This window comes from Pezoporus flaviventris, unplaced genomic scaffold (assembly GCF_033815535.1).
Source record: "Pezoporus flaviventris isolate CSIRO_AGI_PZ_B2104156 unplaced genomic scaffold, CSIRO_AGI_Pfla_v1 ptg000001l, whole genome shotgun sequence".
In the NCBI taxonomy this organism is placed as follows: Eukaryota; Metazoa; Chordata; class Aves; order Psittaciformes; family Psittacidae; genus Pezoporus; species Pezoporus flaviventris.
Window position 1 is genome coordinate 56,794,526 of NW_026892549.1, and position 22,523 is coordinate 56,817,048.

The window sequence follows — 22,523 nt, forward strand, 5'->3', positions numbered from 1 at the left end:
CACCCTATTTCTTATATGTGACAGAGAAAATACAGTGTGAAGTTTTGGCTAACCTTTGTCCTGCGTTTAAAGGCAGAGTTTGTCTGTTGAGTACATGCAGTATCAAATAAAAATGTAATAGGACAAGATTCTTAAAGCAATGACACCGGGAAAAGTAAAGTATGTTTAAGGAAAGTCAGAGCAAACAATGTGGGTTTGTACTGTTACTAATTGGTACAAAAGCTGATAACTACCTGGATATCCCATCAAAGACCTACTGCTTGGCAAGAAAAGATTGGGTTTTCATTAATTTTTGGTGACTTCTAGACTGACTTTCAACAGAACACAGACATGAGAATGCTGGAGTTTGTTCCTGTCTCCCCTGTGTAACTCCTAAATGTACTAAGCAATTTCAACCATGTTTCTGAATAAGGTGGGAATCACCATTCCCTGAAGAGCCATTGACATGCAGAGGCACGAAAGTAAAGAATTTCCATTAGCTCAGCCTGTTACAAGAAACCAGGGATCCCTTATGGGAGAGTACATAGGGAACCGGACTTTTTAAATGCTACTGTTGGTAAACAGCTTGTTGAGCCCCATCTCTCCTTGCTGCTGCTGTTAGATCTTTTTCCACATATTCTTAGTTTTAATGCATATTTTCATTTTTTCAGGAAGAAAATGTGAAAACTGTCCTCATGAATCCCAATATTGCTTCAGTGCAGACCAATGAGACTGGCTTAAAGCAGGCTGATGCTGTCTACTTCCTCCCCATCACTCCACAGTTTGTCACAGAAGTCATCAAAGCAGAGCGTCCTGATGGATTAATTCTGGGCATGGGTGGCCAGACTGCTCTCAACTGTGGTGAGTACAATATAGGCATTTTGGCACTCCTTGCAGGCAAACTCATGGTTTTTACTATGTGTTCAGCAGGCTTTATTTGTGCAGACATGCAATACCCATGTGCGTGGTACATTGTCTAAGTTACTAAGGACTACAGGCAAAGATACTGACCATGGGGGAGTGAGTAATTGCTGAGTTGTGAACATAACATCGAATTGCTGATTTTGATACTTGTAGACCACCTTGAGGCAGAGATCAAAAGGAAAAGTTAGCTTCTTCCAAACACTGCACTCCTTTGCTTTGTGTTGGAGGTGATGGCCAAGCAGTAACTTTACTGATATTCCAGGTTTCATAGATATGAGGACAGAAACTTTCATGTTATGGTTCTGAGTTCTAATACTGACAACCTATAATAAAATAGCTGCTGAAGAGGCCAGAAAAGTTGTCAGCTAGTCAGCTACCTTTTGAATACTTTCTTCTTCTTCTGTTTACTCTGCAGGAGTGGAGCTCTTCAAGCAAGGAGTCCTACAGGAGTATGGTGTGAAGGTCCTAGGTACATCAGTTGAATCCATCATGGCGACAGAGGATAGAAAGCTTTTTTGTGATAAGCTGACTGAGCTAAATGAAAAGATTGCTCCTAGCTTTGCAGCGGAATCGGTAAATCAGATGATTTTGAAGATGTGATTACTATTACTGTTGTCCATTGGAGTTGCTAAAAACTAAATCTAGTTTTGTTGAGTGAAAGCTGAATACAACTGTGGCTACTGTAGTTTGTACGCTTTCACCATCACTCCCCACTGACTGATGCTGGTTCACCAGGATTTAGAATGAGTGCAAATGCAATTAAGCACTCATTTACTTGTTGACAAGAAAAAGAAATTGGGTTGAGGTGGCTTCTGTACTGCTCTTGTTGGAGTTTGGAGGAAACTGAACCAGGATGTTTGTTGGAGGGGTTATTTCATGCTAAAAGTCTGTGAAGCCAGACCAGATAAGGACTTTGTCAATAAGGAAGTCCACACATAACTAAGGACAGAAGCCCCTCCTTGAGTCCATGTTCCTGTTTCCTGCTGTTTGGCAGAACAAAGCAGTATTATAAAGCCAACTGTTACTCTTTTCATCTTATAGTGTCTTACTGATGTGATTTCCAGTTAACAGTGTAACCAGAGTTGAGACTTTGTTCATTTGAATTGTTATTATACCTCTGAAAACTATTTCCATGTCCTTCAAGGTTGAAGATGCTCTGAAGGCAGCTGAAAAGATTAGTTACCCAGTCATGATACGTTCTGCTTATGCCCTTGGTGGTCTAGGGTCAGGAATATGTCCCGATAAAGAAAGTTTGCTGGACCTTGGTACAAAGGTACGTCTGCAATTGCAAGCTCCAGGAGTAGACCTGAACATCCGGTTTTCTTAGATATTCTTCTGATAGTCACAGACACTGGAATTGTACATACCCCACCTTTCATCTTACCTGTAAATTGTTATCCTGATTCCTTCTCATGCCCTCTGTTCATGATTCCTGCTGACTCGGATAACAAACATGTTAAAATTACAGATCTATTCAATTCATGAGAAACAAGTCATTACTTGACTGTTTCAGCAATTTGGGTCTGAAAATAAACAGATTGGACTATATTCACCTACTTGCGGGAGTAAATGGCACATGAAGGCTGTCAAGGAAGTTGAAATGTTTTAAATGCTGAGTGACAATGCATTATCAAGGACAGAAGATAGGCTTGGGCCTCTGTTGTGTTTCTGTCTAAAGACAGCATTTTTGATGGTCAAAAGCTCATGTAGGGATTTAATGGGATGACACTTCATAATTTGACATCTACCAGCTGTCTCTGGCTATAGAAACAGCTCTTCCGTAGGAAATCTGGGATTGGTTTTATAAATTTGCTGTGAAAAGTAAGCAGATAATTGAGGAAAACAAAACGAAACCCAAAAAGCTTTTTCCTTGGCAAAAATGTGGAATTTTAGGAAATAAATCTCTGTTTCTTAGTTTTTTTCTTTCCCTGATTTGCTGAACCTCTTAATCTTTCATGTATCTCTAGGACAAAACACAGCAGTGTTTTGTCTCCAGTGTCTTACTGGGGCCAGTAAGATATGTCTGTGAAAATGCCATTTGTGTATCCTTCCATGCTGCTCCCATGCAAACGGACTTTGGGTTTAGTGTGCTTAGTGCTGAGCAAATATCTGCTCAGGCAGTGTCAGTTGCAGGGAGGCCCAGTGGACAGGACTTGACAGATACAGGAGGAGACATTGGGTGCAGTAACCCCACCTCACAGATTGATGGCTGAAGCTGGAAACACTTTGCTTGCCCAACACACATGGGCTTTGTTCAAAGAAAGCAGAAATTCACTCAGGAACTCTGGGAGTGCAGCTGTCTGAAAAAGTTGATATCCAAATATTTTTCAGTAGGAAAACCTGGTTTTGATCAGTGTTTCTTGGTGTTCTTTTAAGGTGATTTTGAACATCTCAGTTTTTCCCTGAGATCTGTAAACCAGCTGCTCTTGATAAGCATCTTATTAGCTATGAAACTTCAGAGTTGGGCAGTTCATATCTTTAGTAAGTGTTTCACAGTTCTGAAACTCTTTCTTTGAAAAGCCTGATTCTGTTTTACTTTCTAAATAAATGTTTTCATTTTCTCAAAAGTTATACTAAAAGAACTTCGGCATTTTGAATTGGAGTAGAACAGAGTATTTAAGTTGGAAGAGAGCTACAATGATCATCCAGTCCAACTGCCTGACCCACTTCCATGCTCACCAAAAGTTAAGGCATTGTCCAAATGCCTCTTAAACACTGACAGGCCTGGGGCATTGACCACCTCTCTAGGAAGTCTGTGCCAGTGTTTGACCACCCTCTCAGTAAAGAAAAGCTTCCTAATGTTAAGTCTGAACCTCCCCTGATGAAGCTTTGCAGAATTCCCATGCATCCTGTCACTGGATACCAGGGAGAAGAGACCAGCACCTCCATTGCCACTTCCCCTCCTCAGGCAGCTGTAGAGAGCAGTGAGGTCACCTCTCAGCCTCCTTTTCTCCAAACTAGACAAGCCCAAAGTTCTCAGCCACTCTTCATAGGACTTTCCTTCCAGCCCTTTCACCAGCTTTGTTGGCTCCAGCAACTCCTGTCCCAGTTTATGCTTGTGCCTGGCATTAGTCCATCCTGGGTGCAGAATCTGGCATTTCATCTTGTTAGATTTCATTCCATTAATCACAGCCTAATGCTCCAATCGATCTAGATACTTCTACAAGGCCTCCTGTCCTTCAAGAGAGGCAACAGCACCTCCCAGTTTGGTATCAACATTTCAAAATGTGCAGCGGAAAACAGTTTGGGTTAGAAACCTAGACTCATAGATAGGGTTGGAAAGGACCTTAAGATAATCCAGTTCCAGCCCCCTTGCCATGAGCAGGGACACCACCCACTGAACCATGTCATCCAAGGCTTTGTCCAACCTGGCCTTGAACACTGCCAGGAATGGAGCATTCACACCTTCCTTGGACAACCCATTCCAGCGCCTCACCACCCTTACAGTAAAGAACTTCTTCCTTATATCCAATCTAAACTTCCCCGTGTTTAAGTTTTATCCTGTTACCCCTTGTCCTATCACTGCAGTCTCTAATGAATAGTTCCTCCCTAACATCCTTATATGCCCCTTATAAATTAAATGAGTTAAATTAGCTCAACTTTGGATGCTCGTGTCTACAGTCCAGCAGAAACTCCCTTGTTCTCAATTACAAAGGTGATCTGTAGTAATTGTGTGAACTGGGTTTTCAGACATAGGACTCTGAATTGTATGTAATTCAGAGGACTGAACAGTGGATGTTTCATAGCCCACATACTTCAAGTAATCTGTTCGTGTTTCCTGAGACTGCTCATTTTGAGTGAGAGAAGGCAATAGACAGTAACACAGGAGCAGCTTGGATTGTTTTACAAGTGTGATTGGGCATTCCTGCTACATCCCCACAGATTCAGTGTTTGTGCTGAGTGTGAATGTGAAGTGCCACTCCTCAAACTACTTTTGCTTTTCATTTTCTGTGTGCAAGTTTGACAACAGAGCTAAGGGCAACAGCTGACTAACAGCTTGAGCTAACTACAGAGGGCACCAGGCTGCAGACTGATGGATGGGCAGCATTAAAACAAGAAGCTTTGCTAAAGGATGGATGGATAATGTAGCTCTTATTTTCTAGGATTTTAGGAGACAATTGATTAATGTTTTTTATCTGCTAATATTAAGGCCATTTATTCACTTTGATTATGCTTGTTTACCAACAAGCTGTATTTTTCATTTTGTCGCTTTCACTGAGGAGTGCTCTGAAGATCTGCTTAAGAATAGATCATGAATCTTGCTTCTGGTTAGTATGCCAATGATAAGCAGCATTATTAATACTATTAATTACATAGTGTTTGCTGGAACCCACATCCCCATCACTTAGTCAATTCAGTCTTCTGCAGTTCTGTTGAAGTCCGTGGGGCTACCCACATCCACAAAAAAAAACCCACGTGTCTGCTGCATGATTGAAGCCTTAGATGTTTTTATATTCCTGTTTGTTACTTACATGCCATTGCAAGCTCATGTGCCCTGCCTTTGTTTTCCCATCAGGTCACATAAATATTTTCCTGTACTTTTCAAATGAAGCTAATCTTTTTTTTTCCTTTAAAAAAGAGAAATATAAAGTGCTTGTTGTCAGTGCTGTGAACTTCACTTGCCTTTATCTTTCAATTTTCATGTTGGTCTGGGATGTCTGAAGATAAGCCATAGAAGTCTTAAATATGGAACATGGTCTAATAAGTTTTTCTTTTTTACTGTTTCTTTTCCCTAACATATTCCCAGGCATTTGCAATGACTAACCAAATTCTGGTGGAAAAATCAGTTGTTGGCTGGAAGGAGATAGAGTATGAAGTTGTGAGAGATGCTGCTGATAATTGTATTGCTGTCTGCAATATGGAGAACATAGATGCTATGGGAGTCCACACAGGTAGGCTTGGCCACAGGCTGGGTAACTGGAAATTAGCTTTTTTTATGCCATGCCCTTCTGGCTGCTGTTACTGACATAGGTTTGTGGTTGATGAAGTCACTCTAGAAATACTCTTCAGATCTTGGGTACAGCCAGCTACAGTGTGAAATGGACCCCTATGATCCCTTTTACTGTGTGACTGCCTGACCACTCCAACTCTGGGCTTCTGACTATCTGTGCTTTTCATCAACTGTGCATCCACAGGTTAGAATGTCTGTGCTAACTTCATTATTGCAGTGGGTTAGCAAAGAAAGTGACCTGTGTGGCTAGAATTTATCTGCCACTGAGCAGCTTCTTATTTTCCTTTTCTGCTACCTTGTGACAACAGGAGATTCTGTTGTAGTGGCTCCAAGCCAGACACTCACTAATGAGGAATTTCAGATGCTGAGGGATCGTGCCATCAAAGTCGTCCGGCATCTGGGCATTGTGGGAGAGTGTAACATCCAGTTTGCTCTGCATCCAACTTCCCTGGAGTACTACATCATTGAAGTTAATGCCAGGCTCTCGAGAAGTTCAGCTTTGGCTTCCAAGGCAACAGGGTAAGATTATTTAACCCCCCACCCCCCAAGAAAAAACCAACACAAAACTACAGAACAAACAAATGAATAGGCAAAAAAGGAGGGGAGAAGAACAGGAAGAGAGAATTCTGATAAGGAAATTGGATCAGTGTTTATTTAAATATATGGGAGACAGCTGCAAGGAAGAAGAGCTCCTGCATCTGCTTTCCATTCAGTTAAGACAAGGATGTGTAAGCCTGATTTGCAGCAAGGAAAACTGAAGTTGGTTGTTAGGGAGAGCTCTGGAGCAGTCAGGACAGTAAGGTGCAGATTTATGCATGAGAAGCTGCTAAGAACAACTCTTGTCAGCATCTGCTAGGCTTGACCCTTGGAGAGTCAGTCCTGCTGGGAGATGGAAGAAGGGGTTAGTGAGCCCTCCAGGTCTAATCCAACCTGCTGCTGCTGTTACTACAAGTGGAAAAACTCCCAGGAGGTGTGTGTGGGGGAGCCTAATAGCTGTCCTTACAAAGCATATCCACTGTATCCATATGTTGGCTGCAAATCATCTCTAGGACCCAGAGGACACAGTTATTAATGAGCTGTCTGTCAGATTGATGCAAATGGTGTTGCTAGCTGCCTTTGTTTAGTTGGCTAATCATAAACTAATCAAGATAAGGATGGTCAGAGCAGGCTATTTAAAAATTGGCTTAATAACACTTTGCAGATGCTGTAGAGAGGCACAAATTAATCTCTACTTTTCAGTTCTCAACAATTCTTGTGGTTGTTGAAGTGCCACAGCAGACTGGAGGTAAGCCATGATGTTGGATAGTGGACATTTGATTGGATGCCATTCTTTTTGGATGGTAGTCTTGCAGCAAAACAGATCTCTGTGTGTGGTCTCACTGTGGGCATGACAGGTACTTAACACAGGTGGCTTTGCAGATAATAAGTCCCAGATCTCGGTAGGTAGCTCTCCAACTTATTAAGGTAGGAAGCTGGATGAGCCTGCCTGCATTCAAGCACAGTAACCTTCTGTTGTGTTGAGGAGGGAAAATCACCTCACATGTGTTTAATTTGATCCATTCCTGGGATTTGCAAAAGCAAAGTACTTCCCACTCTGCTATTCTCTACTTGTCCTCTATGCCAGGTATCCATTAGCGTTTATTGCTGCCAAAATTGCCTTGGGGATCCCTTTGCCAGAAATCAAGAATGTGGTGACAGGAAAAACTTCTGCCTGCTTTGAGCCCAGCCTGGATTATGTTGTTACCAAGATACCCCGCTGGGATTTGGACCGTTTTCAGCATATGTCCAACCAGATTGGAAGTTCCATGAAGAGTGTGGGAGAGGTGAGTGCAAGACTCTCTTTTTCTCTTCTTTTCCACCACTTGGGAAACTCATTTCTTTTTCTTGGAAACCCTCATATCATCTCTTTTCAGGGACCTAATGGCTTTTGAAGGTATTTATCCAGCTCAAATAATTTTTATCCAGTACTATAATTAATGACAATGAGTTAGGATTGTGTAATCTTGGATATCACAGAGTGGATTCCTAAATGGTTTGATTCCTAAGGGAGGAGACCACTGCATCACCTGAGGTTGACTTCATTCATTCTTCATTCTTAACACTTGCTACAGGACTCTCAAAATTATTTTTGTTGAGGGTTCTGTAGTAGTGGTGAATTAAAATATAACATCAAGAGTTGTGGCCTGTTAAGATTACCGGTGATGCTGATGAGCTACAACTCTCATGTGTTCCCATAGTCATTTGTCCTCTCTGTTAAAACCATACGCCAAGTCTCAGCCTAATTCTGCTCTTGAAATGCACATGTATGTAAAAATACGACCCGAAATCTAGTTCTGAAGTCTTGACTTCTCTAAGTGATTAAGTCTCTTGTATCCTGAACATGACAGTGTGACTTTTAAACCCTTATTTTAAGGTGTCTGGGACAATAATAGCATTTTTAGGCCCTTACTTTAAAAGGAAAGAAATGAGGGAAAATGGCACATTACCCACTTTGTTAATTTCCTACCAGCTACCAAAGCAAAAGAATTAAAGTGTATTTTTTCAGCTGCTGTGTTTACCTAATGCTTTTCAAGTAGCTCTTTTATTAAATTGTTTTGACATGTGAAACCTTCCTGACATCAGTTCTACCTTGCTCAAGCAACAAGCCATCATACAACTGGAAGGATTAATTAGAACTTGATTTTCCAGTGGCAGTTTTGGCTTTTAATGGCAATGAGTTTGACTTTTTTTTCAGTGAGTTGATTCTTACTGATAATAACTCTCACTGCTTAGGGGTTGTTGGACTGTTCTGTAGAGCTGGGGTTCTTAAATACAGTTGCCTTGTGCACCATCAGCTGTAAACACTTCCGGGCCATTCCCATTAGGAGGAGGAAATATTGAGTCTTCGCAGGTCATGTATCACAAAAGCAAAACTGCGTGAACCCCGTGTCCTTCTCAAGGCCGTTTGCTGGGTAAAGGGAGGAGGGAGATGCAGGAAGAGTCAGTGCTCCAACAGTGCAGGTCTGTGACTGCTGGGGGGTGAACTGAAGCAGGGATGGAGAAGTTTAAGAGATGCAGTTTGCAGCTGGTGGAGCTACTCAGTAGAAAGGTTAGTCTGCAGGACCTGGGAGCAGGAGAGGGTGTCTGAAGCAAAGAGCTTCTTGCTGCTATGTCTATATTGGTATGGCACAGCCATCTCCCCTGGCCTGAACTTGAAGCCAGATTGCAGCCCCTACTGCTCTTTCATTAATCAAACAGCCTGGCCTGGTCTCTGTTTTTTTCCTGAACTCTGTTGGGCTGGGCAGTGGGCCTGGAGCAGTGGGAAAAGAGAGAACAATGTTATTCTTTTGACATTTTCAGTGCTGTGTTTGGGAAGGGTTTTATGCTGTGAGGGTTTCACTGCACTGGGAAATAAAAATGTAGAAACTGGAGAAAGAGCTCTGTTACCTCACAGATTTCCACAGAGAAAGGCTTGCTTTCCTATTAGATGTGATGTCAAGATTGAAGGAGGGAAACCCCAGTCCTGCCATGCCTAGGAGGAGTAATCCTTTAAGAGAGCCCTCACAGGGGAGAGTCACTGTTAAATGTAATTTAAAGGAAGAGGCGCAGATTTGATCTGAACCTTAAAATTCCCACTGTGAATTTCTATCTCTAACAGGTTGTTGAACAGAAATATCTTTCTATGTTACAACACCCATGCTGCAGCATATGTTTCCCTCTGTAAAGTGCTTCAAAGGAATTTACAGAGGAGAGCAGCAGCTTCCTGTATTTTACAGATAGGGAGATGAAAGCAGAAAGGAATCACTCATCCGAAACTCCCTGTTGGTAATGCTAGCAGTCAGGCCTAGAACTGGTACTCCCAAAGCTCAATCAGCTGTGCCTGTCTTCAAGTTAGCAGGACTATCACAGGGGGAAGGTCCAAAGGCTGTAATCTTTCTGAATGTCCATCTTCATGGTTTAGATCATAGAATCATAGAATGGTTTGGGTTGAAAATGACCTTAAGATCATCTAGTCCTAACCCCATGCAATGGGCAGGGACACCTTCCACTAGAGCATGTTGCTCCAAGCCCCTGTGTCCAACCTGGCCTTGAACACTGCTTGAACACTGCCAGGGATGGGGCAGCCACAGCTTCTCTGGGCACCCTGTGCCAGCGCCTCAGCACCCTCACAGGGAAGAACTTCTGCCTTATTTCTAACCTAAATCTCCCCTGTTTAGGTTTGAACCCATCACCCCTTGTCCTGTCACTACAATCCCTGATGAAGGGTCCCTCTCTGGCATCCCTGTAGCCCTGTGTAGGCTACTGTGAGGTCTGCACGCAGCCTTCTCTACTCCAGGCTGAACAGCCCCAGGTATCTCACTCAGCCTGTCTTTGTACAGGAGTGCTTCAGCCCCCTTATCATTCTTGTGGCCTCCTCTGGACTTGTTCCAACAGTTCCATGTCCTTTTTACATTGTCTTATGTTTTTAAATTGTCACTCCTCTGTTATTCAGAGGACAGCTGGGCAGCAGCTCAGCACTGCTAACATGGTCTCCATAACACTGCTCTCCATTGCAGGTCATGGCTATTGGACGTACTTTTGAAGAGAGCTTCCAAAAGGCCCTAAGAATGTGCCACCCCTCTGTAGATGGCTTCACTTCGCATCTGCCTGTGAATAAAGCCTGGCCAGCTGTTGTAGATCTCCAGAAGGATCTCTCTGAGCCATCCAGCACACGAATATATGCAATAGGCAAGGTAACAAAAGACAGAAAGCTCTTGACCTGGGCCCCCTGCATTATAGCAACTAGATTGGGCCAACTTAGGTGGCAGAGATTGAGTATTGTTTATCTCCTGGTTTGCCTCTGTAAGCACACTGGGACCACCTTGTGTAGGATCCTTGATTTTGAAGTACAGATATTCTGTCGCATGTAATTTCCTCTGCACAACACAATAGCAGGTGAATACATGACTTCAGTTTGTCCCACTGACATCTGTATTTTCCTGCATCTTCTGTACTCATGTAACATGTTTGTCTTTTGGTACAATCTTAGCCAGTGCTCATTGAATTCAGGTGCATTCCTGTGTTCTGGTACTTTTAGCTGAGTGTTGATGGAGACCTGGACCGCTTTCCTTTGTTTGTTCCTATGATATAATTGTTTGCTGAGTATTCAGCCCTGATTTACACTAGTCTTTCAGTCAAAGTTGGCTGTTTTTGCAGATTACCATTAATTTATAGGAAGGGAGGAAAGAGAAATTGAAGATGCTTTTGAGAATTGAACAAAGGATGATAAAGCATGGCAAGCTGCAGTCTCCTGAGAGCACTGCCTTTTTGCAGTTGCCGTGTTGGCATGGGCTTGAAACAAACAAATACAAAAAATATAATTCTATCTGAAATTTAGCATACAGGAAATTTCCTATTCCTTGAAATAAGATCAACTTCCTTTATATTCTTTTAACCACTCTCCTGTCGCACTGGGCAAATCACTTCATCTTTCAGGGTGTCTTGGTAAGAGGGGAAGCCTGGGTGTGAAATGACTTCTTCCTTCAGCTCCATGGTGTTTTCCTGTGTATATCACACGGCAAATGTGGGATTAGTTACTTTAGAAAGTAGGTGCAATTGCATGCTGTGGTTTTGCTGCAGCTAACTTGTCCATCTGTCCATACCCTCTATGAAGAGGATGGAACAGTTGCCTTTTATAGCTCACGCTTACCTCTTGGTTTTTTCAAGATTGCAAACCTTCCTGGCGGGGAACACCTATTCACCAGTTTTTGTGCCCCTAACTTTGTGTAGTGGAGTCTTTAAGCCCTTTGTGCTCATGTGTTGATATATTTCATTACATCCTTCACATGAGTGTAGGGAACTGAGGTTGTGCTGTATTTGTAACAAGGTTTTCACATAGCTTGTTCCTTTTGTGCTGCTTGTTCAGGCCATTTATAAGATGTTCTGTAAATGTGTGGCTTTGTCCAGCTGTTGACTCTTGGTTTTCAAGCTGGGGAAGTGCTTAAGTGTAGAACATCCTTCAGCAGCTGTGCTTGGTCTTTGTTATTGTGGCTGAGAGAGAAGTCTTGCTTCTTGTCTCTGCGTGGCTCAGAGAGCTTTTATGAAAGGTTAATCTTAGCCCCATTGTAACACAGGGGATCTGGGGGGGTAGAGGTGAGTTTGGGTCACACTGAACACTCTGGGTGTTCCCAGCTGGTGGCATTTTCCCTGGGAGCTGTTGAAAAAAAGCAAGATCAGAGTCTTAATCCCTCCCTGTAAAGAGCTGCCTGAGCCAGACACAGTGCATTAATTCATCCCTGTTAATAACAGGCAAGTAGTATCAGTGACAGGTAGTTCTGGCAGCTGGGGCTGCCTGCCTGGAAATCCCTTTCCAGCCTGCTGACATTTAAAAGCCAACAGTTAGTTTCCATTATCCGTCAGCTTTGTTTGGAACAGGATAGAGCTCCTTGTATGTCTTCTCTTCCCCCTTAAGCCCCACTAGTCAGCTCTCCAAGGCTTTTTACTTTTTCTCTCTCCTTTGTCTGTTGGATGATGAAAACAGTAACTGTTCAGGTGAAAGGGACGGGAGTTCAGCTGCCATTCAGAGCGATTGCTGTTGTAATGGGACTCCCTGTTGTAATGTGAAAGAAGGCACTAGGAAAGAGGCTGAAATAGATGAGACTTGTTTCTTGGCCAGAGTGGCTAACTCTGGGGATGGAACTGCCTGATGAGCAGGGCTGCTCAGGTTATATCACATCTTTTCTCTGCCCTCTTAAGGTTGTATGCAAGTGGCATCAGAAAACATAGGCTGTGGATTTGGTCCATGCTCTGTTTCACACCAGGGCTTTGGTCTTCTAGCTGTTCACTAAAGGAAGCTAAATACTTCCTTGTGTGAGGAGCAAGGATGGGACTGAAGGAGCAAGGGTACTGGCCCCAGACACAGCACAGAGCTCAACTGCCCTCCCTTGCTTTGCCTGCAGACCAGGCTTGCTCCCTCACTCACCATGTGAAGGCAGTCCTATAAACTCCTTTGCTTCCTAGCATGGGGCCAGTGTCTACTGGGTGGGATGCTCTTGAAGGTGAGGAGGGATCTGAAGTCATGCTGTCCTGCTGTGGCTCCCTCCTGTCTTTGGAAGACCAGTGGCTGGTGGGTGCTAAGCACTAGCTGAAGGTTCAGTGTGTAAGTGACTGGTTACTCTAAAGGAACAAAAAGTGCATTGGAGATTTTCACTGCTGCTTGTAAGCAAGCAGGATATTCAAGTCAGTACCTTCTTATCTCTCAGGACAAGAGAAAGGTTGTGAGAAAGATACTCGGCCAAGCTGCTTGGAAACCCTTTAGTTGTTTGTTGTTTTATCAAGAGAGTTGTAACTGTGCACCACTGGTGAGACCCAAGGAATATTGCTGGTAGAAAATACAACTGTATCATGCTAGGGGGCTCTCTAGCATATATATATATATATATATATATATATATATGATTGTAATCCACTGTCTTATGAATAGTACCTCTGTGGGGTTCCTTTTTACCCCATGCTTGCAAATAGTTGGATCAAAACAAAAAAAAAATTATTGCCCCAGCAAGATAATGCAGGTAAATTTGAATGATCTTGACATTAACTTGAGATACAGTGAGAGAAGCTCAAGTTATGCCATAGCTTTGACATTTTGCAGTGTTGCCTCAGGACTGGACTTACATAGAAACATAGAATCCTAGAATGGTTTGAGTTGGAAGGGACCTAAAGCCTCATCCAGTTCCAAGCCCCTCCCATGGGCAGGGACACCTTCCATAAGACCAGGTTGCTCCAAGCCCCATCCAGCCTGATCTTGTACACTGCCAGGGATGGGGCATCCCTTTCCCTTGCTTCAGAGGTATTTCAAGCCCACGTGCTTTGATTCAGCTTTGTATTTCGATGGTAAATCAATATTTATGCTCTAAAGCAAAGAGTTCCTTTTTAACTGAGAATCTGTCCTTCCTGCCTAGCACTTGCAGCTAGGAGGTTGCCAGAGGGTCTGAGATTTAGGCAACTTGACTGGGAGTAGGTGCAGGTGAAGGAGTCGGCACTGCAGGTTGCATATGCACCCCTGTAGTTTCTTAAGGCATATACTCAGTGGTCACCAAGCCTTGTTACCATCAGTTTAAGTTTGGCTGCTGACTGCAAATTACCTCTCTTGCTTAAACAGAAGCCAGCTTTTGGTACGTGGTGCCTCTCTACACTGCTTGAGGGCCCCATTTTCTGTTGCTGCAGGAGACAAGGTGGGTTCGATGAACCTTTATTTGTCCAGCTTATTCTACAGTACTTTCTATGTTTTTGTGCTATCCAGTTGCTCCTACCTATTTGCAGACTAAATCTCGATTTATGAAGCATGTATTAAAGGGGCTGTTTGGTGCTGTCTTTTGTTTGGCAGGCATTGGATAATGAAGTCCCAGTGGATGTCATTCACAAACTCACAGCCATTGACAAGTGGTTCCTGTATAAGATGCGTGGCATTGTGAACATGGAGAAAATCCTGAAGGAAGTGAACAGGTAAGAAAAACCCACCAGCTTTATCCTAGGACACAATGGTCCTTCTGGGCATCCTGTTGGGAAGCCCATGGGAAGCCCTGAGCACAGATGTAGTCAATGCTAAGAAGTTTATTTCAGTGCTTGGAGTAAGCAGTGTTGTCTTAAAACCCAGTTCAATGCCTCACCCAGGCAGAGGACATTTCTGAGAACACTCTTAGGCTTGTGCTTAGGCATTAGCTGTTCCTAGGGATTATGGAAGTTCTGGTTTACTTTGGAAAATCCTCATTGTATCTCTGAGACTGAGGCTGGGATTGTGGATGGCCTGCAGTGAGTAGTCTGCACTCATGTGCTGAGGGCAGAGCATCCAAACACAGGATTTGTCGTCACTTACTACACCTGAAGGTCAAATACACTGTCTTTTTCCAGCCTGGCCAGTTGATTTTTAAGCTTTTCTGCCTTGCTGTGATCATGCAGTATGTGCTGTTTTGTACTTTTAAACGTCTGTAATTCCAGCCATATTTAAATATAAATCTTCTTTCTTCAAGAAAAATGACCGTATAAAACTAAGCAGGAGAGGTAGCAGTAAATTAACGTGCTGGGCTGTATTTCAGTTCCAGCTTCTTGCTGACTTGAGCTTTGCCTTCATGGTTTACGAGGTAGGGAGAACCTCCTTGCTGAGTTATGGGTTGTGTGTCCGCCGGCTTTTCTGCTTCGGGTACCCCTTGTGTTAAGCACATTTCGCCACACGATGGCACTGGGAGCGCACCGTAGCCAGTGCGTCACTGAGGTGCTTGTTAGTTCATCTGCTGTGATTTTTGCTTCTTTGACCAGCTGCACGTTTTTAATTAAGCAGCCCTTGCTCTCCCTTGCCCCCCGGAACAAGCTGGATGTGCAGCTAAACAAAAATAAATGTGGAGGGAGGTGGAAGAGAAGGAGTAGCTTAGTTATTTACTGAGATCTGTTGTTTGGCCTTGTGCCCGCTAACATCTGTGTCGTGTTGCGTTTATCTGGAGCACCTTAAATATGTATGTGCAGCTCCTGAGGAAGAAGATCAATATATCCAGAATCACTTTGATTTCCTTACTGTTGGAGTGGCTCTGGAATGAGGTGCTTCGGATCCTAAATCCAGTATTGCTTCACAGGGGCTAATCAAGCTGAACTATCCTATATCATTGAGGCTGCTTTCCCTTTCTCTGCAGTGGGTGACAGGCCATAATACTACTAGTAATGTGACCAGTAGATATCGTTTTTCATCCTTCTGGTGACTAGGCAGCAGACTATAGGCAGCCTGCTACAGAAAGCCCTTTTGCATTATCCAGTCTTGCATTTGTATCATCCATAACCACAGTTGTGTCCCTTGCAAGTGGATTCATGCAGTTCAACCTGGATTGCAGACTGTGCAAATTAACTTAGTCTCACCCATTTATCAGTGAAGGTTTTCACTCTCCTATCCTTACCTAGACCTTCCCAAGGAAACTATCTTACCTCGCAACCTCCAGTGGAGGGAGGGGATGGACTGTCTGGCTGCGTTATGTTGAAGGCACATTGGCACAAGGCAAAGGGCCAGGGAAAACCACTGCTGACCTGAAGTAAGAGCCTAGTCCAGTGAGCCCCATCAGGAAACCCATCTCTGCAATAGCCGAGGGAAAGCTAATTGAGTGATGCAAATGAGACTTGGCCCACACACATGCTCTTCCTGCAGCCAGCTGTTTCCAGTCTCCGGCATGCCTGGCATGAGTTTTACCTGTGGTACAGGATTATTTCCAATTGAAAAGAATGAGCTGTGACACTGTCATTGCTTTAAATCTTTATGATGTTGAAATACAGTTACCAGAACCAGAACTAATTGTCCTGTTCCCAGGCACTGTTGCTGGTTACATGCTCACTCTCTGGTCAAATCCATCCCTTCCTTTTTGAGGTTTTGGTTGCAGTTGGAGTAACACCTCTGCCAGAAGTCTTGATTTGAGCCCTGCAGAGAGAGACTGTAGAGACTGATAACGAGGAGAATGTCTCTGCCAAGAGGAAATTTAGAGCTTGAACAAGTGGTTATGACAGATGTGAAAGGGGGATCAGAGGCAGGTGGAGGCCTTTGTGAGCAGTTCAGCAAGCAGCATTCACACACCGCATGCTGCCTCACATCCTGACCACATGGAGTGATTCAGTTGTGAGCAGAAGGCCTCACCAATTTGTGCAGGGAGTCTTCTTCCACGTGTCGAGGTTGTATGGGATAATGTTAAGGGGCAGAAAAATCCTTTCTGACCTATCAGTATTTGTTCTCAGTGGTGTGCAGGCAAGCCCAGTTATGTGCAGAGAGAGTAGAGACTGGGAAGGGCACCTTCTGCCCTATAGGCATTTGTCGCAGTGAACTTCTTTCCAAAGAAGATTGGACCTGGTGATGGTGACACGATATAGTTGTCATGCTGCAGCAATGTTTCCATTTGACTCAGCCTCTGGGCCCTCTGAGATGGTGAAAGAGTTGTTTTGCGTTGTGATATGGCTGCAGGGAAGTGAATGGCCTGAGCTGAATTGGAAAAAGAAAGCCATTTTGAGAGTACTTGTGGGAATATCCAGTCGTATCTCACACATGTCAAACGTCCCTCTGCTGTTTCCCCTGCAACCTATGTATTCTTCATTTTAAGTAGAAACTTACATTGTGGGGGGTTTTGTTGTTTTCTGACCATTTACCTTCATACCTTCAGTAATGTAATGTAATCTTAACCATTACCTTTCCATCACAAACACACAAAAAAACCCACATATACCTACACACACAGAAAGAGTAAGTGCCATCCTGTGCTATAGGTGATGGTGTATGGAACAGGGGAAATGCAATAGAATATGCTGTTTTCCAGAAATTTTTTCTCTGGATTTAGCCTCACCTGTCCTGTGAGAGGATAAAAGGGGAAGGGGGAACAGAGTGGAAGGGAATATCCCTAGAGTGATCCCACTGACTTAATCACACTGACAGATCATGAAGGAGATGGGAATTTGAACAGACCATGTCTAGCTGTCTGAGGCAGCAAGGAGGGAGATGTGACTTTAAGCTCAGGGTTATGGACCCAGTCCAGAGCAAGGCAAATTTGCAGTAGTGTCCAGTAACACCATCATCCCCAAGAGCACAGCTGAAGCCCAGACTTGGAAGTGATATCTGGGGCATATTTGACTCAAGACACTGATGGTGTGGGTGCAAGGGAATTTGCATCTGTTCTTTGTCTGCAGTGAGTATTTGTTTGCATGTGGTCATGGTTATTTTTGACCTGTTCCTGATTTTGTGATCCCTGAGAACTCTGGCTGAATCCAAGCAGAATGTATGCCAACTACCATTAAATACAGGTAATACATAGTATTATGTATTATAAATAGTTATTATATTATTATAATAATCATTATGGTACTATAAATTATAATGATAGCTATTATTATAATATTATAATAATATTATATTTTATTTTCTTCTTATATTATCTTTATTATTATAATATTGCTATAATTATTACAATATTATTATAAATAACGCGTAGTATTATGTATTATAAATCCATAGTAGGCAGCTATGGTGAAATCATCACTTATGCACAAGTGACACTCGGACAACTCCTTGTTGAAAATCAGTAGAACTTGTAAATCAGTAGAAAATAACGTAAAAATCAGTAGAACTTGTCCTCCTAAGTTGCTTAGGCATCTCCTTAGCAATTGAACTTGCAACTCCTTGTATTTGCCATTACTTGGGAGTTCTTGTGGGAAAAGGAGAGCTAATAGGGTCAAGTTCACTGCTGGAGAAAATCTGAGGGAAGATTGGGCTCTCTAGCAAGAGGTGTGAGTATATTGCCCAATGAGGAGCATTTCAAATTGATAAAAGGATGTAAAGTAGAATTCCAAGTGAGAAGAGGGGAGCACGATAAAGGCCCATTTTGCAGTTGAGAAACAAAGCATGGAGATGATAAGCTTGCCCAAAGCTCAAAGGCAGTCTGGCAGAGCAGTGAACTGAACTCTGCCTTCTCAAATCTTAACTCTTCAAATCAATGAAGAGTTAATTCATGAAAACAGAAGATCTTCCATTTGGTGGATACCAAATTAGCCAGTATGCTAACAGTGGGAAATGGTGGCACCAATCGTGTATTGGTAACTTTATACTTTGGAGCTTTGTTTTGGAGGAGAACATGTCCTCGGTCTGTGGGCATTGAGTGAAAACACCTCCTGACCTGTGGTTTCCTTGAAAGTGCAGTCCTGAGTATTGCTCTTGTCCTGCCTAAAAAGACAGAGGTTGATAGAGGGGAAAAGAAAAGAAAGCGGGAGGATGCAGTCCTGCTTCAACCCAGCATTTGTAGCCAGGTGCTCTGCTCAGTGGCCCGTGGAAGAGGTTGCTTAGTGTGAATTCCTTTTCGAAGCTCATGTCCTTGGGTGTGTGAAAGGTGTGCTTTGAAAGCTGCTTGCTGGAAGTGTGACTTGATTTCAAAACCTGATCGTGGTGGAGTAGCCACAGAAACACAGGTGCTGGCAATAAATCCCAGCTCACACAGGGAGTAAAGGTCAGACAGGCCATCAGTAACGTGCTCTTCCACAGCGGTGGTTGCACACCCTCTTTTCTCAGCAGTGGTGTTTCTGCTGACTTGTGCGCTCTTGGGACAGGTCAGAGATCCTAAGGCAGACCTTGTGTGAGTGTAAAGCAGAGCAGGTCCGGTGATGCTAAATGAGGCTACAGTGACTTACACTGAGGAGCTGTCACTGGCTTATTTATAGTACTTGCTTTTAACTAACTGGGAAGTTTACTTTTGTCTTCTTGGTGAACTGTGGAGCCGGAAAGACTCGGGAACAAACCAGGAATTCAGTACATTAGGAGAATATCAATTGAGCAGCTATTCAGCGCTGTGTGTGCTTTGGGTGGATCTGACATAAGATACTTTCTATTTGTTTTATGGCTCTTACTTGGTAATTATTGCCAATGGCTCTTTGTTTTATAGAGCCATTGGTAATAATTTGTCAGTTGCGTTTTCTTTCAAAGCACCTGTACATTTGTAAAAACACAGTATGCATTTTTCCCTTCATATAGAAGGCATACAGACATCACCATTTAAAAGCCATCGGGCAATCTCTGTAACCAGTATGTACAATACCAGAAGCAGGAATCGCATGACATCTCAGCAAAGACCTCAAAGCTGTCATTTGCTGAGGGTACAAAATAGGCTTTGAAGAAGCATCTATGACCTATTTTTTCACTATGTTTTGGTGTGAGCTGCTGCTTCAGCACATCCCTTAATCCTAGGTGTAAGTCATTTAGGTCTTAGGGGGTCTAAGATTCATATTACTTATATCAAGATGTCCACAATGAGATTTGTTAGCCTAGGAACCTGGATGTTGAAGATATAGAGTGCTGGAGTGATAGTTGTTCAGTGAGCAAGATTTGTTGGTTTACAGCTCCTGCTCCCCTAAACACTCTTTTGACAGCTTTTTGTCAGTCATGTCATGAGTTTCTCAGGAGGGGAAGAATGGTAACAATCTGTCTCCTTGAGAAGAGAAACGGGGAGAGAATTTATACGCCGATCTCATTATTTTAATTGTAGCATGTTCAAAATCTCGTAAAACATCAGGAGCAATCAAGGAAGCCACTAGGAGCCTTGGAGCAGAGCAGGACAATGAAGAGAAGAGGGAAAATATGTCATTGTACATAATCCAGCCTGAAATCAAGTAGGCTTTTGAAACCCTCCAGGTCTATGACTACTGAGAGAGGAAGAGCGCTCTTGGGACTGGGCCTGAAGCAGTGCTTCTTGCTTTTGGTTCGCTTTGCTTGCCATAGTGAAAATCTAGTCTGGGCTTAAATCCACTCCTTCCAGCTTTAGGAAGAGTTCAGTTTAAAGCTATTGGGCTGAGCTGAAGTGTGCTCATCTTTGCAGATCCTGTGTGTGTGTCCAAGCCACATGAACTGCTGCTGAGATAAACCAGAGGTGACCAGGGCTGAGCCTGTGGGCTTACTGGGCAGATGTTAACTGACACAATAGCTGTGTCCCAAAGGCTTCCACCTCAGGTTTTGGCCCTCAGTTCACAAAATATCCCAGATCCTTTTGATCAAGACCCATTAACATGCTCCTGAGTAATATGTGGATAGGCGTAATCTTCACAACACACCTAAAAAGAAGCAGAGCCTGACTTAGAATCATAGAATAGTTAGGGCTGGAAAGGACCTTAAGATCATCCAGTTCCAACCTCCCTGCTGTGGGCAGGGACACCTCACACTAAACCATGGCACCCAAGGCTCTGTCCTGGCCTTGAACACTGCCAGGGATGGAGCATTCACAACCTCCCTGGGCAACCCATTCCAATGCCTCACCAGCCTTACAGTAAAGAACTTCTTTCTTATATCCAATCTAAACTTCCCCCATTTAAATTGGGAGACAAGGAAAAAAGTGCTTTTTCCCATGTCAAGCTGGGCTTTCTGCTGGCATGTTTCTTTAGCATTACTGCTAAACTGGTGGATCAGATGAAAGCCAGTCAAGTGGAAGAGAGGGCTGTGCTGAAGCAAACAGGCTTTCCTGTTAATTGCAATGCTGCCAGTGTTCTTCCAGTCACTTACTGCATTTGCCCAGGTCCTCTGTGCCAGGTGAAAATTTCATCATTGGGGGAATTTATTCCATTTCCTTTTATCATTTGTTATTGAAGAAGTGAGTGGATGGAGTTCCAGAAACGACAGGGTGGAATCAAAACAACAGCAAATCAACACTGGAAGCTGAAATGGAGGCATAAGCAAGGATTGAGAAAGGCCCGTATTGTTCAGAAACTGCAAAATGTGCAGGGGACTTCAGCCTTCTGAGGAAGTGAGCAGCCACTTAATGCTCATGGCAATGTGCAAAAGTCTGTAAGGGTCTGATGCTCTAAAACATCTGACTGTCATTTTACAAAGGCAAATGCTAGGGAAAGGGAGCGCTGTAGGAGTCTGGAATCACAGCCACGTAATCGTCCCTTGTTTCAGAAGTGATTCTAAACCAGTGAGGGAGTTTAAGCTTTGGGAGACATTTTGCTCTGTGTTTGAAAAGTAAGTGACGCTCCAGGGGGAAGTGGGAGGCAGTGATGTAGGACTGGGTCATGTGTTTGGGAATAGCCAGAATAGAGAATTTTTGTCTTTTAAGTGCTGGATTTCTGGTGAGCTCTTGGAAGGGTTATTTGCACTCAAGCATTCAGAGAGATCAGCCTGGTTGTGCTCTTGCTGGCTTTAGTGTCTCCAGCAAGTCGGAAGGGCTTTCTTTGAGTAAAGGCAGTGGGAATGCTGGATCTTAAAAACCACCACCTCTTAACCTCTGCATGTCTCAGTTTTGCTATCTGTATGATAAGCATCACCCTGCCATGCTGTTTGCATCTTTTCTTATATTCTTTCCATGAAAGTTGAGATATAAATACTAAAAATTACCCTTATTACTAAATGGATATTATTCAGATATGAAGATGTGTGTCCAGTACATGCAGGGGGGCAGCCTGATTTCCATACCAGTGCTGAGGGTTTGCAGCTCTCTAATCCAGTTCCCTTTAAGTGTAGTGGAACAATTCTGGTGGTTTGTTTACTCAGCCTGCTCCTTCTGATTGTGCCTCTGAATCCCTGGGAGCTGCAGTTTCTCATCTCATGGTAGATTCTGGTTGCAAGTGCTTGGAAAGCAGCACTCCTGCGTGTTTGACTTTTGCCTGTTTTGTGTGAAGGTATTAAATAGCAAATAGAGTAAGAGAAAACCCTTCCTGTCTAGGTGCTGCTGGAATAGAGGTTCCCACTGCGTCTTTCCTATTAGCTACACTGAAAGCTACATCTCTTTACATCTCCAATCTTTTTCATTTGTCATGTGTTGGAAGCAGCAGAGGAAATAAATGTACAGTTTCATTTCCCCTTTAGGTACTCAGCTTTTCTCTTGCGCGTTGGTTGTCCTGTACAAAACCGGTTACCTTTTTGCATGGATTAGTAAGTGTCTTAACCTAATTTATCCTGCTAGCCCAAGGCAATAGAATCATGTCACCAATCACTGATTCTCTTCTACCCACCCTGCTGGGGGGTATGACAGTGAATGATACTCTTATAATGAAATACAAAGAAACTGAATTGAAACAAGCTGCAAATGAAGGCAATTTTCTTTCTCTGTCAGTAATCAAATGACAGCCAGCGATGTGTGTTTCTGAGGCAAAGAGTAAACTGCACTAAACAGGCTCATTTTCTTGGGGTCATCAGGTTGCTCACTCATACCTAGGGAATGCT

The 22,523-nt window shown here is 43.3% G+C and overlaps 1 protein-coding gene across 1 annotated transcript in view; it reads left to right on the forward strand.

The window, feature by feature from the left end:
* The window catches only part of CPS1 (carbamoyl-phosphate synthase 1), a 109,024-nt gene that overhangs the window by 47,287 nt on the left and 39,214 nt on the right, over positions 1-22,523 (forward strand). Inside the window, exons 15-22 of the mRNA XM_061459519.1 lie at positions 651-840; positions 1,319-1,476; positions 2,048-2,176; positions 5,651-5,795; positions 6,163-6,373; positions 7,479-7,677; positions 10,390-10,566; positions 14,199-14,317. Coding sequence (XP_061315503.1) covers positions 651-840; positions 1,319-1,476; positions 2,048-2,176; positions 5,651-5,795; positions 6,163-6,373; positions 7,479-7,677; positions 10,390-10,566; positions 14,199-14,317 — 1,328 coding nt within the window. The remainder of the gene's footprint in view (positions 1-650; positions 841-1,318; positions 1,477-2,047; positions 2,177-5,650; positions 5,796-6,162; positions 6,374-7,478; positions 7,678-10,389; positions 10,567-14,198; positions 14,318-22,523) is intronic.